The sequence below is a fragment of the Blennius ocellaris genome (genome assembly GCF_963422515.1).
Source record: "Blennius ocellaris genome assembly, chromosome: 4".
NCBI lineage: Eukaryota > Metazoa > Chordata > Actinopteri > Blenniiformes > Blenniidae > Blennius > Blennius ocellaris.
Window position 1 is genome coordinate 6,869,739 of NC_137653.1, and position 14,662 is coordinate 6,884,400.

The 14,662-nt window shown below is 41.0% G+C and overlaps 1 protein-coding gene across 1 annotated transcript; it reads right to left on the reverse strand.

Annotated features, from left to right (window-relative positions):
* Positions 1-5,275: 5,275 nt before the first annotated feature.
* pacsin1b (protein kinase C and casein kinase substrate in neurons 1b) lies at positions 5,276-13,175 on the reverse strand (the record flags this gene model as incomplete). Its single annotated transcript, XM_080495471.1, has 9 exons — positions 5,276-5,385; positions 6,071-6,267; positions 6,442-6,560; positions 7,182-7,302; positions 7,385-7,560; positions 8,473-8,628; positions 8,892-9,127; positions 9,729-9,885; positions 13,116-13,175. 9 exons carry the CDS (start codon positions 13,173-13,175, stop codon positions 5,276-5,278), a joined length of 1,332 nt encoding a protein of 443 aa, XP_080351597.1.
* Positions 13,176-14,662: the final 1,487 nt, after the last annotated feature.

Genomic DNA, 14,662 nt, shown 5'->3' on the forward strand with positions numbered 1-14,662 from the left:
CTATAGCAAAACCTCAGGGTTAAATAAAAATCAGGCTGCACAAAGGGCAGCAATCATCAGGTAGACTGGGGCTTCTGGTTAGAGAAACTATACAATTTTAGATTGTGTAATCAGGGCAAAATTTCCTGGATTGGAAAAGATTGTAGGTAAAGCCTACCTCCCTCACACAGTGATTAGAAATAACTATCTGCAGTAAGAAGAAAACCTTATCACCGAAATGTATTCAAAGATCCAGAAAATCGAAGGTGATGTCATGATGCCAGTCTTTTTTTTTTTTTTTTTAACAACAGAAAAGGTTTTGAATTGTCAGTGGATGTTTGGATCAATTAGCTAGAAAAAACACATAATCCTGGTCCGGTGGATGAGGCTTCATAGAAAGTCATGCAACTTCTGAACCTTCACACTGCACAACTGCTCTTATTACACTTTTAGATTACATTAAAACGTTTGTGTTATAAACATAGTTTATTGGTTGAAGGCTGTTGTATGTTTGAAATAATTTCTCACGTCAATAGATTTTTTGAGGAACATTCCTTAACTACAAGCTCTGTTGTCAAAACTGAGAGCACTTGGGCTGAGACGATTAATACAATTATGACTGTAAAACTTATACAGATCAAGCTGTAGTAGCACACACACACACACACACACACACACACACTAAAGCCATTACATTTACAGCCGTCAATTAACCCAACAAATGTCTGTTTGGATTGTGGGAGGAGATCTCACACACACACACACACACACACACACACACACACACACACACACACACACACACACACACACACACACACACACACACACACACACACACACACACACACACACACACACACACACTACTTTACAGTAAGTGTCTGTATTTTGCATCACTACAGCTTTTTACCACCACTTTTTTTTTTTTTTTAGCTGGAATCACCTTACAAATGTACCTGATCTGAGCTTGAACTGAACTGCTGCTTGCAAAAAAAAAACATTTTGTGAAACTCAACAATCATTATGTAATTACTTTTTTTTTTTTTTTTCAAATGTGTATTCTTTTCTGGTCCAGCTCATTATTGACATTTCACATTCCCCCAATTACAAACTGTTCCAACAGGTTTCAGAATGTGTCATGATTAACTTTTCTCCTCGTGTGAGTCAGAGGGCCAATAAACTGCCAACACAAAGAGGCCTGGAGCTATCTGCAGCTGTTTAATGTCACGGAAAAAGAAAAGGCTTCCCTATTTTTATTTTATTTTTTTTGTAACTTTTTGCTCAGAATAAGTGAGAGCAAATGGATAAGAAAGAGAAAGGATTTCGACACTCCTCAAGCGAGCTTCTGTCAGTTATAAGCATCACAGTGAAGAAATAAAGAGGCGACAATGCAAGAGTGATGCTTTCTTTTCTTTAACCTCTAAAATCAATATCTTAAATTTTTTTCTTTAAGGGCCAACATCTTCACAAACTGCCATCACAAGATAAACACAAGCAGTTACATACACTCATATTTACAGTCACCAGTGGACAAATGGACGCATGTTTCTGGAGGAAACACGCTGAGAGAACATGCAAACTCCACACAGACCGGCCCAGAAGGTGTCAACTGTGGCACTCAACTCTGAGGTTGAATGGAGGAGAGTCCTGAAGTCCACTGCTCTGACGTAGTTATTCTTTAATGAAATCATCCTATATGAATTTATCTTGAGGATGAATGGTGGCTGTTGGGGTTCATGGCAAAATGACTCGATTGGTTGATTTTTATATATGATTGTCCTGTAGTGACCTCTAGTGGGCGCACATGTTGAATCTAGTGAAGCTACAGTTTGAAGAAGGGACATACAATAAGATGCAGATGTATTGTATATGTTAATTATTTTGAGAGATATAGAACAGGGTTATTCTGTTTCTTAAACACACAGTAAATTGGAATAATCCAAACAGTACAGAAAAAATAAAACATGGTTTAAAAATGAAAAAAAAAAAAAATGGTTGCAATCTCAAATAATACCACTAGATGGCACTAAAAACCTGGCACTTGCTCCAACGTACTCAAACTGGATATGCTGTCACATATCCAACTTTAAAAGATTCCCAAACAGTTATATTTTTATTTTCTAGATTTAGTTATTTTTGCTTAGTAGACATCATTTTCTACCCTCTAGGGATTCATATACATTTTTATCTTTTCTTTTCTTTCTTCATTTTAAAGTCATTGCCTCAGTTTCATGATGACATTGTTTATTTTTCCTTTTGCAGATGAACAGGCACTACAGTTTGGAAAATACAGCGCTAATCTAAAAACAAGAGAGGGAGAGAGGAAGAAAGAGAGCCCTGTAAGTTTTAAGTTTCTCCTTGACATTGCAGATAAATGTTTCAAGCATGTACATCAGGCAAAAAAAAAAAAGAGAAGTTCAGCTTTTTAAATATCCTTTCCCAATCCTTCAGGAGTTTCACAGTGGATGCCACTCTTATTACAATACACTATAGACAGTCCCAGTTTGTTTCAAATACAGTCATTAACGCAGTTGAGATTCTGGAGTCTTTTAATTCATGTAATTTCCAGTCAAACGGGGCCTGCATGTCTTGTTGCTGTAAACTGATCCAGAGACGCTGGAGTCATGTTCTGTGCAGGTGACCTCTTTTTCGCTCTGTTGAAGTTGATGCTACAGAGTCTTTAGAGTGGCAGAGTGGCAGGTTTAGATAAGGCAATGTATATATATATATATATATCACCCTTCGGAATCCAGTGCTAAGACAAGCAACACTTTCACAAGAAGCGTACGGAGGCAGAAACAGCACAGAAACGAGATATTTCCCTCTCAGATCGTGTAAAAATGAACTTGGTTCCCGCAGGCAGAGAGGGGGAAAAGAAAAAAAGACAATCGCCTCATCAATATTTCAGAGATGGCTTCTCTTTCAGCTTTTCTTGTTGCAGCTTTCTCTGTCTGTATTAGTAAGACAACACCTGCCTGCCCTCCCTGACAAAAGAACAGGCCTCATCGACGTGTGTGGCAACCGGGAGTCTCATTTCACCAGTACCACGCAGCCACACGCCTCTGTGTAAGGTTTGATTCACATTTTCTGGTTAAAGCAAACATATTCACATTTTGATACAGTCTGTATTTTTGGTAAATAGTTCATCATCATCCTCATCATCATAGTGTAGGGGTTTTAATTTCATCAAGATTCAGTCAGTAATTTGGTGGAAACAAATCAAGGCCATGCGCTGGATCGCTTCAGATCAGAGCGGTAAACAGTGTGTGTGGGAGCATCAGCATGCACATAATCACAGAGGGGAGAACTGAGGGCTGATAATGCAGAGTCACTCACATTCACACATAGCAAACACATCTTATTAGATGAATTAAATAAAAACAACAACAACAACAAAAAAGCCTCAGATGTGGAATGAGGCTGATCTACGTATAAACCAGCTGCAAAGTGTGTTTCCAGGCAGGTTTTCATTCAAAACACAGAGAGAAAATTAATAATCAACTGGGGGTAATAGCTATAACAGGCACGTTATTGCAGACGGGTGGGACAGCAGAGGTTAATGTAAACAATCCTCGCAGTGTTGGGTAGAGCACGTATTTCCATTTCAAAGATGAGCTCGGCTCACAGCGACTGTGTGTGTTTTTATACTGATGGTGGGGCGACTTTCATCTCCTTTCAAAATGCTAATGCAGCGTCTTGCTGTAGATAGAGGAACAAAAACAAGTCTGGGGTAATTTACTTCAAAAAAAGAAAAGAAGAAAAAGAAAAAAACCCTCATGATATTCAAACATCTTTTTTAACAATGATAATTATGGCCTCCTGGCGAATAAATAGGAAAAATAATAATAAATCTTGTATTTTTGCTTCCTATGACTTATAAGCTCATATTAAAAGGATAAATTCCTTTAAAAAAAAAGGCTTGAAATATTTCAGTTTGTACAATAAAATTTTAAATATACTAACTGTTTGAAATACATTTTACGAAAATTTACTTTTTGACTGTATTCTATTAATATTCACCTGTAGAGTTAGAAGAGGCAGTTAGCTTAGCAGAAATCTGGGGGGGAAAATAGTCGGCCTCGCTTTGACCTTTCAAAGGTTTTCAGATTGACTTAAGCACACTTTTCTTGAGTTTTGAAGCATTTAAATACGAGTCCACCTTCTCAGCAATGTTGTTTCTACACACTAATGCAATATAAGTTGCAGATTCATAATTTTTGAGAATTATTTAAATTACAACCCAAACGGTGCTGAAAATATGTTTTTATTTCTCAACTGTTACATTTGGGTCACTTTAACTCAATAAATTAGCTTGAAGTCTTCCGCCACCCCAACTTTTTAGAATGTAACTGGATCTATTTAAGTACATTTGAGCCTTTCGTGTCAGTGTCACTGCTTCTGCTACAACCTCAGCCAATGACTACTTCTGTGTTGTTGTCTCCACTACAAACATAATTTTATTAAATAGTTGGTTGAAGAGATGCTGGAAGATTTTTTTTTTTGGTCCAGTAAAAAGCTGAAAAGCATTGATACCAATGAAAGTTTTGCACTTTCACTTGAAAATGTCGAGTTAAGGGGTCGAGAGTTTTTTAAAAAAATTTTTAGGCTTAAACAGAATCAGTCCTCTCCTTCTCTGCTGAAGACCGCACCGCATCACCCATACTATCTTCATAATTCATCCTAAAAAGAGTGGAAACATTTTCTCAAGATAATTCCCCCTTAAGAACAAAACTCAAATCAACGTGCTGAGATAAGCTAATTACCTACCGAGTGTATTGTGGATCTAAAAATCAGAGTGATAGAAATACTTGCATCCAACTCTCAAAAAGATAATAAGTGCATTTCCCAAATCGTCAAAACACTCCTTTTAGATTAAACATGTAAATACCAAGAAAGAAAAACACTGTATTCATTGAAGAACAAAAAAAACTGTACAAGCATCCAGACTGTAAAAAAAAAAGGTTAAAATATATACATGAAATGCACAATGCATAGCTCATTCTCGCTATCGAGGCACGTCTGATGATACCGTGTCATGATGAGGGAACATACTTTAGCATGTTAGCATCACGGCTGATATCAAAACGCAGCTACACACAAAAGAGGCTAAAACATGTTGCTTCAGTTCTGCAGTATCTGGAAGTGACGTGGTCCTGGCCTGGGTAAAGTCTGAAGAGGGCTCGCGGTGCCCGACGAGGAAAAGGAAGCTTTGCTTTGAAGTCTCTGGCAATGTGCAGGTATGAGCGGACGGTTCAGTCTGGGTTTTGACCTCCCGAGGGGCTCCTGTCCTCAGTTAGATGGGCTCCACGTAGTTGGCTGGATAGAGGCCCAGCTGGCCGCTGTCGAGGCGACCTTTACACCAACCCTGCTCGTCCTCTTCCTCCAGCTTCGTCAGCTCGTCACCTTTAAGAGAAAAAAAAAAAAAAAAAAACGGAGGAAATTAGGTGAAATAGCAATACTTGGAACTCTTATGATGCTTTTCCACAAGTACCTACTCAGCCCTACTCCACTCGACTCGACTCGCTTCGCCTCGACTCGACTCTGCCTTGTTCGTTTTCCACTACAATATAGTATACATATATATATATACTATATTGTAATGGTTTCACTGGTGCCCCTGTGAACTGGTGACTTCTGCCACAAGCCGTTAGCAACAGCTGATGTAAAAATAAGACAAACATAACAGTATGATACTTTAAACGAAATGTGGTTAAATAGCGTTTACGAGGACAGCTACGGGTTTGGGTTGGGTTTTTAACATTTCCTGTGAAAAGGGGGGGACGCTTGAGGAAGCCGGTCACCAGTTAACAGGGAAACCGGTTAATCTGAAACACCGGTGGTATCTGTGGCTCGGAGAACTCCCGATACTCGCAGCGGGTCACTCCGCCAAGCTCCCACTGAATCCTCTGGTCGGCCACCGGACAGAGAAACGTCTGCACATCACCATTGCTCGATGAGGATTATTTCTGATTGTGAGCGTTCTTGTTGTGATCGGGTTTAAAAAAAAAAAAAAAAATGGAGTCGAGTAGGGCTGGATGGGGACGAGTGGAGAGGCGTTCATTAGTGTGAAGACGACAGCCTCACTCACCCGCTTTGAAGGTGAGCTCGTCCTGCTCTTGGCCGTCGTAGTCGTACAGCGCTTTCACTCGCACGCCCTTGACCGCGTCTTCGTCGAACGGGTTGGACCCCCCGTTGGTGTCATTGCCCGAGTTCGGGGCCGTCTGGTCCTCGTCTGACCACTCGGTGGAGGCCGTGTACGCCTGGTTCTTCTCGTAGCTGCTCACGCTGAAACCCACACATTTTTACAAAGACGGCAATCATCTACCTTCCGTCCAGTTCTACTGCAACTGTGACCATCAAAGGTGTTGTCAGCACTTTTTAAGAAAGTAGAAACGTTTAGCACAAAATGCTAAAAGTGATTTTTTGTTGTTGAGAAGAAGTGACGCGATGATATCCCACCTTCCCCGGTCTGCTTGAGCGTGGTCCACTGCGGAGGTTACGTGAGTCAGCATGACGTCAGTCCCTTTCCTTGACTTTTCCTTCTTTGTGATGTGGTGCGAGAGATCTGGGTTGTACTCCTGTGGAAATGTCAAAACGTAATGGACACATCTGATTTTGGCGAATTGATCAGACGCTGCTTTTAATTTGGATGAACGCCATTCATCAGAGCATCTCAGCGCTTATTGTAGCATCAATGAAGACTTCTGCATGACTTACTGCTAACAAATCTAATTCAATATGAAAGATGGATTTGGAGAAATCTTGCTATTTGAAACCTTCCCATATAAAATTCAAAAGTACATAACATTGCAAGATTTTTTCAAAATTTTTTTTTACTCTAAGGTTTAAAAACAGGGAGATTTTTTATTGAAGTAAAAATCAGGTCTTGAGATCATTTGTTATGTTTTGTCCAGATTTCATGATCATTTACGGATATAAATATGTGAGTAATTTCAGTGATTCTAGTTTGAGGAAGTCTGGTTCGGATTGTTTTCTTTCTCAGTTTAATTTTTCAGTTCTGTTCAATCTTTTTTTTTGTGTGTGTGTTCAGCCTTTTCTTGATGTGTGTGATGAAAACGGTCTCAATCCCATTTACTTTCAGGACAACAAAGTAAACACCAATACATCCCCGCAGGGCTCAGGCTCGCGGTTTCATAAATAATGCAGTAGGTACATTTAGCAGTCTTTTCCTGTTGTACCTCAAACTGCGGCCAGTTCATATGCATGCCGGGGCCGTGGATGTTGTTGAACCATTTCAGATCTTCTTGTGCACTGGCCGATGTGATGGTGTGTTCAAGTTCTCTGTACACTGAGACATAACTGTGGACAGACAATGAGGGGTCAGCTCATGGTTGATGGCGTCTCGTCTTGCGAAGGGAGCGTTGGGGGGGAGCCTTCAAACCTTTGGTCCTCGGTGAGGTTGAGGTGGCGTTTGACGTCCAGCAGCACCTGCCTGAGGAAGTCGAGCCTCTTCTCTTCGAACTGCTGGCACTGGTCGAACACCTGCTCCATGTTCTCCATGTAGTGCGGGGTGCACTTACTCAGCTCGTCCAGAGACTTCTCGTACTTCTCCTTCGCCTGCGTTGAAAACGCACACAAAAACACACACTCTCAGAGGATCACTTCAGGACATGTCAGCTATTTTCCTGTCAAGAGAGGAGAAAAGACCAAAATCCAGAAAGTGTTTTGTTAAAAATCACCTCCGTCTTTACATTTTCCTGCCTTCTTCCTACCGTTTCATTTGTCTCGCGACGAAAATGACCCTTACTTATAATTATGCATCACTGTCAATGCAAGATCCTGTTGTCCTTTGTTTTCTGTGTATTTCCAGCCTTATAGTGTTGTTGTTGTTACAATGTGTTCAAAACACACATGGCCTTTTTTATAATGGGACAGTGTGTGAATGTGCAGATTTAAAAAGGAGGCAAACATTCGACATATATAAAGATTTTTATAGAACGTGATGATGAATGACACATCATGATAATATAACAAATTTTGAATTTCATAGTTAGCACCCTTAATTCATTAATTCATTCTATGTAAATAAAGAAACAAAACTTTGCATCCACTTAGATCCATTAAGCACAGGTCAGTAATGCTAAAGAAAAAGGAAATCAACTTTAAAAAAAATTACTTAAAAAAGAGTACCTGTAAACAGGTTATCCAATCACTTTAATGCATCATATAACTACTCGGGACTAATTGGCAGTTCAAATCCAGTGTTAGATGAGAAACTGCATTCTTGTCCAAAGACTCCAGCAATCTGCCTCCTCCCCTCTGAGATACTTAAACACTGCAGCAACCCGCAGAGGAAGAGGACACACTGCATGCTGGAAAACAAAATTGTTCCAGTTTTTTACTAACACTAAATTCAAAAGGACCTGATACTGTTTCATACCTGCACTTTGAAACAGTTTGAGCCAATGACATTATCGAAAACGTTTTGAAGCATCAATATGCTCCCACAGGCGTCCTGGATGATCTCACCCTCTCCGAGTCCTGTTTGCACTTGTCCAGCTTCTCGTGGAGTTTCTTCTGCTGGTCGGCTGTCACGGAGGCCTCTCCTTTACTGTTGGCCTCTCTGGTGGACGCCAGCTTCTCCTCTTTGCAAGCCATGTGGTACGTCTTCTTGGCGGCCTCGAGCTGAAGGGGAAAGGAAACACAAACACATCAAAGAAGCTTCTCGTCGCACCGGACACCAACTAGTCAAGCGTCAACTGAGTACATGGATTCCTTTTCAACAGAAAAACACAGAGAAAATTGAACAAAGTCAAGCCTTAAATTGTTCTGGTTTCTAAACACCAGCTTTCACAAATCAAAGTAAGGTAGTACAGTACAATCGACCTTTCACTCCAAAGATGGAGATTGAAACTCCCTGATGTTTCCAGCCTCACACTCTGTCTCACCTCTTTCAGCTTCTTGGCCCAGGGTTTCTGGGCCTTCTTGAAGCCATCCTCCGCCTCTTTGGTTTCCTTGAATCCCCCCATCATCTGTTTGTGGTACGAGTCTTTCTGCCAGTTCTTCACCGTCTCAAAATCGTTGTTGATCAGGAGGTTCTTCACATCATGGTGGAGGTCGCTCACTTTCTCGGCCTCCGTCATCAACGCTATCCAGGCTCGCTCCACGGTCCCGTACTGAGGCCCTGGAGGGAAAATGTGAGACCGGTCAGTTTTAAAGATATGGATTTTTATCAATGAGGAAATGTGGGGGCACAGGTATTTTCAGTCTGTGGTGTGGTAATGACATCAAATATGTCGCCATGGAGAAGTGTGATACAAACATATCAGAAGGACAAATGCCTTGTAATGTATGAAATGGCTTTAACTTGAGTTTGCATGAAAATTGCTCATATATAGAGAAAGGCTGATAATGGATCTATGGAGTACCAAAAAGAGTATGTACACATGCAACTGCTGGAAGTAGAGCCGTTTTAAAGACAAAAAAAAATAAAACTGTCAAGGTAATGTTAGACTGCAAAAGAGCTTCACGTGATCAGTCGCATTAACCTATTCACACACCGTCTTTGGTAAAGGCTGTCGCAAAAGGTGCTTACCCACTGCTGGGAGGAAATCTGGATTAAGTATTTTCCTCAAGGAAACTTCAATATGTAGACAGATGGAGATGGGGATTGAACAGCCGGGTCTAATCCACAACCACCACTTTTAAATGCTTTTGGTTATTTACTACTGTCTACACCCCTGGTGTTTTTGCCACGATGAAGGTATATCTCGTGTGAACCACACCTTTGTCTATCAGCTGCCTCCATCGTTTGGTCCACTCGGTCAGCTGCTGGGCGTACGCTTTCTCAATTTTGGCACGCTCCTGGATGCAGTTCATCATGTCATTGCACAGCCGATGACCGTCGTCAATCCTCTTCACGGTGCGTTTGTAGTTTCCAACCTGGTGTAGAAGCAGAAACACAGTGGGATTCAGGAAAACGAGTTGGGGATTCATGCGAGAGATCCAAAACAAGATTAAAAACAATAGCCATAATTTCTGATATGATTACAATATGCTTCTTCATAAACCCTTTCCGTTTAAATGACTTCAAGTAAATCTCATTCTGATTGGCGTTACAGGGAATAGGCAATTTTTTGTCACATCACTGGAACATCAAGAACTGTTGTTGATTATGTGAGCTGCTGAGCCTCGACTCTCCTCGCAGCCTGCAGGTGGGGAGCAGAACGGGTGGGGGGGGGGGGGGGGTTGAAGGGAACAGCAGGGAGGAGGTTGTTGCTTGTGGAGTTATGCAATGAAAGCAGGGGGTGGGTTAATGTCATATAATTTACAACTCTCCTCTGACACTGGAGCGGCAGCCTCCCAGGAAGCTGATAGCTTTGACCGAAGAGAGAGAGAGAGAGAGAGAGAGAGAGAGAGAGAGAGAGACAGAGAGAGAGAGAGAGAGAGACTAAAACTCCCAACTCACTGCATTCATTTCACTTCATGATGACAAACAAAGAGCAGGATCTTTGCTGAGTGTGTGATAGATTTTTACCAATAACTCAGCCTGAAATTCACACTCAACAAACTTCATACTTGGACATGAATGAGCACGACTGTGCGACAAATGACTGTGTTCCACACAAGGCCCGCTGCCGCCGAGTCAGCAATCGGCACTGCAGCAGCTCCACACCAACGCAGCCACTGACTATGATGAAGGGAGCGCGAGCTACAAACAAACACCTTTTGCTGCTCCAGCCGATTCCTGAACACACTCCATGGGATGCATGATGAGGATAAAACACAAGGCCCATCTATTATTATTATAAGCTACAAATGTATGAAGTGACATTAGCGCTCCTCCATCTAAAGTGCCTGCTGGGCACACGCATCACAGTGCTGCAGAGGATAAAGCAACATGACAGCCTGTACTCTTTGAGGTGAGCTGAATGTTTTCCTGCATCAACACTCAAAGAGTTAGAAGCTCTCATGTATAATGAATGGGCTTCTGGGAACTTGTTGCTCAAATTACTGAGAGCGGTTTGTGCTCTGAGAGCATTGTTGGTGACGTAATCTGGTGGTTAGAACCCAAGCGCAACATCCTGTTATCTCGGGGAAAGAAACAAACAGCTAATGGATTCTTTAACAGTCCAACAATAAAACTACACACATTTCAGCTGTAATAATGTGTTGTCTAAGATCTTTAAAAGAGGTCACACAGACAGTTTGCGCACATAAATCCTAACAGGATTATGATATTTTCCAATTTATTAATGATTTATGAACAAAATAGCAAATTTGTCAAGATAAATGTATCTTTATATTGAATGAGGGTGAGCTGATCATGTCTCACTAGAATCACACGACTACTAGTAGGAGAAAGGAGTGATGGACGTCCAGATGACTTAATTTAGTACATACGTCATATCTTATAAGCACGTCACACTTTTAGTAAGGTTCTCCCAGTCACACACACACACACACACGCTTGATCTCCATGGGGAACCACTTGAGGTTCAGTGTCTTCTCCAAGTACAGTTGCACAATTTGATTGGAGGATGACTGCTGATTGGCTCGGCTCCGCCCACCAGCTGAGGCCATTTAAACAGCTTCAACAGACTCCTCAAGGTGGCTGATGCAGGAAGTGTCTGCTCAGTCTGCTCAGAGAACCTCGGCGTGTGTTTAAACTAGTTTGTGATCTTTTGAACTCGGCTCCCCTCCGATCTTTGAGTGTGTGAATTTTAGTTACATTTTGGTCAGCATGACCCGTCGTCCAGTAGTTTGGTGAAGGTACCAGCTGCTTTGTTTTGAGTTAATTAGGGGTTTTTTGTTTGAATAGCCAATTTTTGTTGTTTGAACCTTGACTTAATGGCTTTCAAGTGAAGAAGCTGCATTTTTGTTATATTAAATCAATCACTGTACTGTTAGTATTGGGCGTTACTTGTGTGGCCCTCCTTTGTTGTGTCCTTGGTTGTATTGTTATTCTGCCTTGGGTGTCTGTTTGGATATTGTAAACCTGAGAACTACTAATAAAATACTCACTTAACCCAAACTCAGGCGGTGATGGTTGCTTCCTACACCTGTATCGTTCTCCTAGCAGAGCTGGGTCTTAACAATGACTTACTCTACCAACCGAGCCCAAGCCACATCCAATTACGATGTGATGAGTGCAACAGTTTACTGTTGCTTTTAATTCTCACCTTTTCCTTTAAATGGGGAATCAAAGTATACATATAAAAAGAGACTGACAGTCTTTAACTTAAAAGCCACAAAAAACTTCCCATATATCCTCAACTGTGTCAACAAAATGTCAGAAATGTGAATGTTAAAGACACATTGTGTAGAAAAGTGTTTGCCATGGCTCACCTTTTCTCAAGGAGGAACAGTATGAGGTAACATGACTATTCCTGCTAATGAGTCATCTGATGCAACCGTTAAGCATTTTATTTCAGATCGTGCCACTCCCACCTGTTCTGCAGTAACCTGCAGTAAAAAGTACCTATTGTCTTTTCCAGTTATCTGATTAATAACTTGAAACTGTTAAGGTGTTGCCCCTTAGGACTTAATCCACATTTTGAACTTCCTGTGTTCACATTTTGAGTATTGTAGTTCTTTGTTAGTTTTTCCTTTTATGATGGAGTGGAGTTGTTCCCGCTGTTTTCAAGTATTTAAGACTTCGACTTTAAATGAAATGTACAATCGTACAGAGAGAACCAGTACCATGTAGTTTCTGAAGCGGGAGGCAAATATCCTTTTTCGAGGTCATCATCTGAACATAAATGTCTGCATTGACATGAACAAGAGACCCCAATTAAGCTCTCAACATCTCCAGTTCAAAAGCATATAAGGGAACACAACCTATTGTAAATATTTACCGGAAAAAAAGAGACAGAAGAAGAGTCAGAGAAGCACTGCAGTGTCACTAGTTTTTAAATGCAGAATCCTATTTAAAAAAAACAGCATTTATTTGGTGTTAAATTAAAATATAGCAATTTTAACTGCTCTGTGGTCCAACTCTGCAGAGTGAGCAGCAACAACCCTGTTCTAGGTGAGAAACGTGTGTTGATGTGCAGCAAATAAATGAAGCTCCATGTCATTCTTGTCACCTTGGGTTCACTGAGAGTTCATCGACAGGCAGCATCACTTTGCTGTTGGGTTTAATATGTCAAACCCCATTCCGGCTGTCTCACCTCCCAGAAGCTGTCTGTGCTCTCCTCCTGGAAGGCGGACTCGTCGTAGGCTCCAGACATTATCCCAGAGTTTGGCAGGGCGGCTTCAGGCAGTCGTGGTCTGCGGCAGAATAACGTTCCTCATGCACTGGAAGAGAAGACGAGCAGGGAGGAACGTAAACACAGAGTGAGAGCTGCGTGATCATTGATCAGCTCTAAAGGTGAGCTGATCATGAAGGTGTCAGCATGAGCACATCACTGCAGCTTATGTGATTACAAGAGTCTAATATTAATTCTAATGCGCCTTTACTAAGAGTGATACTAAAGGTTGAATATGATGTGATTAACACTATATAAATAAAACTGCATTGAAGTATATTTCAATATTATTATTATTATTACAAACCTGTTAATGTAATAAAAATGCAAGTGAAATATAATATATATTTCATTAAATATGATAAGAAAGCATAAACCAGTCCGAATCAATGGAGTCAAACTTCTTTTTTGCAAAATGAAGATAATGTAAAGCGCAGTACATAACCATCATGTATACATGACCGATGTGATGCATTTAAATGGCTCCTTTTGTTTGTAAGATCAAAAAAAAATTTTTTAAGAAAGAAATCAATTAATCTGTTTTTAAAATATTACTGTACAAGTAAAACCGGTACTAAAACTGAAAGGTTTCACTCTCACACCGTCACAGAGACAAATTAGAATGCAAAAATGAAATAGCTGACACAACCACAAAAATCCTTCCCACCTGAAACACTGATAATTGTAATAAGGTCAAACTCATGAGTACAAAGTCCAAACGGAAGGTGCAATGATAGGTTGATGGTTGTTCGTGGATATAAAAAGTTACACAGGGCGTTCCTCAGTGATTATCAGGTGAGCGCCAACTCACGGCTGTCTGCCTCGCTGCTCCGCTGACATGACACCGTTAATAGATGTAATGACCATCTATTCATTTTCAGCAGCACTGACTCAGTCAGCCTTTGTCAGAGCTCTGTCACCTAATTGCAGAGTAATCTTTTGCTCAGTCTGGGCACCAAAATGTCACCCAAGGCCCGAGAGGAACAGCTGCTACAGAAATCAATAGCTGTGACATGATTATTAAAATGAAACAAGAGCTGAGGGCAGTGTGAAATTATATCCATCCATCTATCCATTCATCAAGGCTGTGAGGTATTCTAGTACAAAGCCAGTGCGGCAGCCTCACACCCACCACTTCAGCTCACAGACATATGCATTTTAAAAACGCATATTAAGCCAGGCACATACTACAGGAGTTTTCAAATCTTCGCAGATTTAGAGACACACACTTGATCACAAAAGACAGATCGCACAAGAGCTTCCTCTTCTGATCTGATAGTGTGTGGTGTGAACTACGGAGCTCACGACACAGAGACTCTGCACCGGTTTTGCGTATGGGTTTCAGTGACATTTTTGTGCGGCCTTGCATGCCGCATATGTCCACCAAATTTCTTGGACATAGGTGAAACGTGCTAAACGTGTTGCTCGGAGTAGGTGTTGCAAATGTGAAAACAACATAAGGGGTGTTA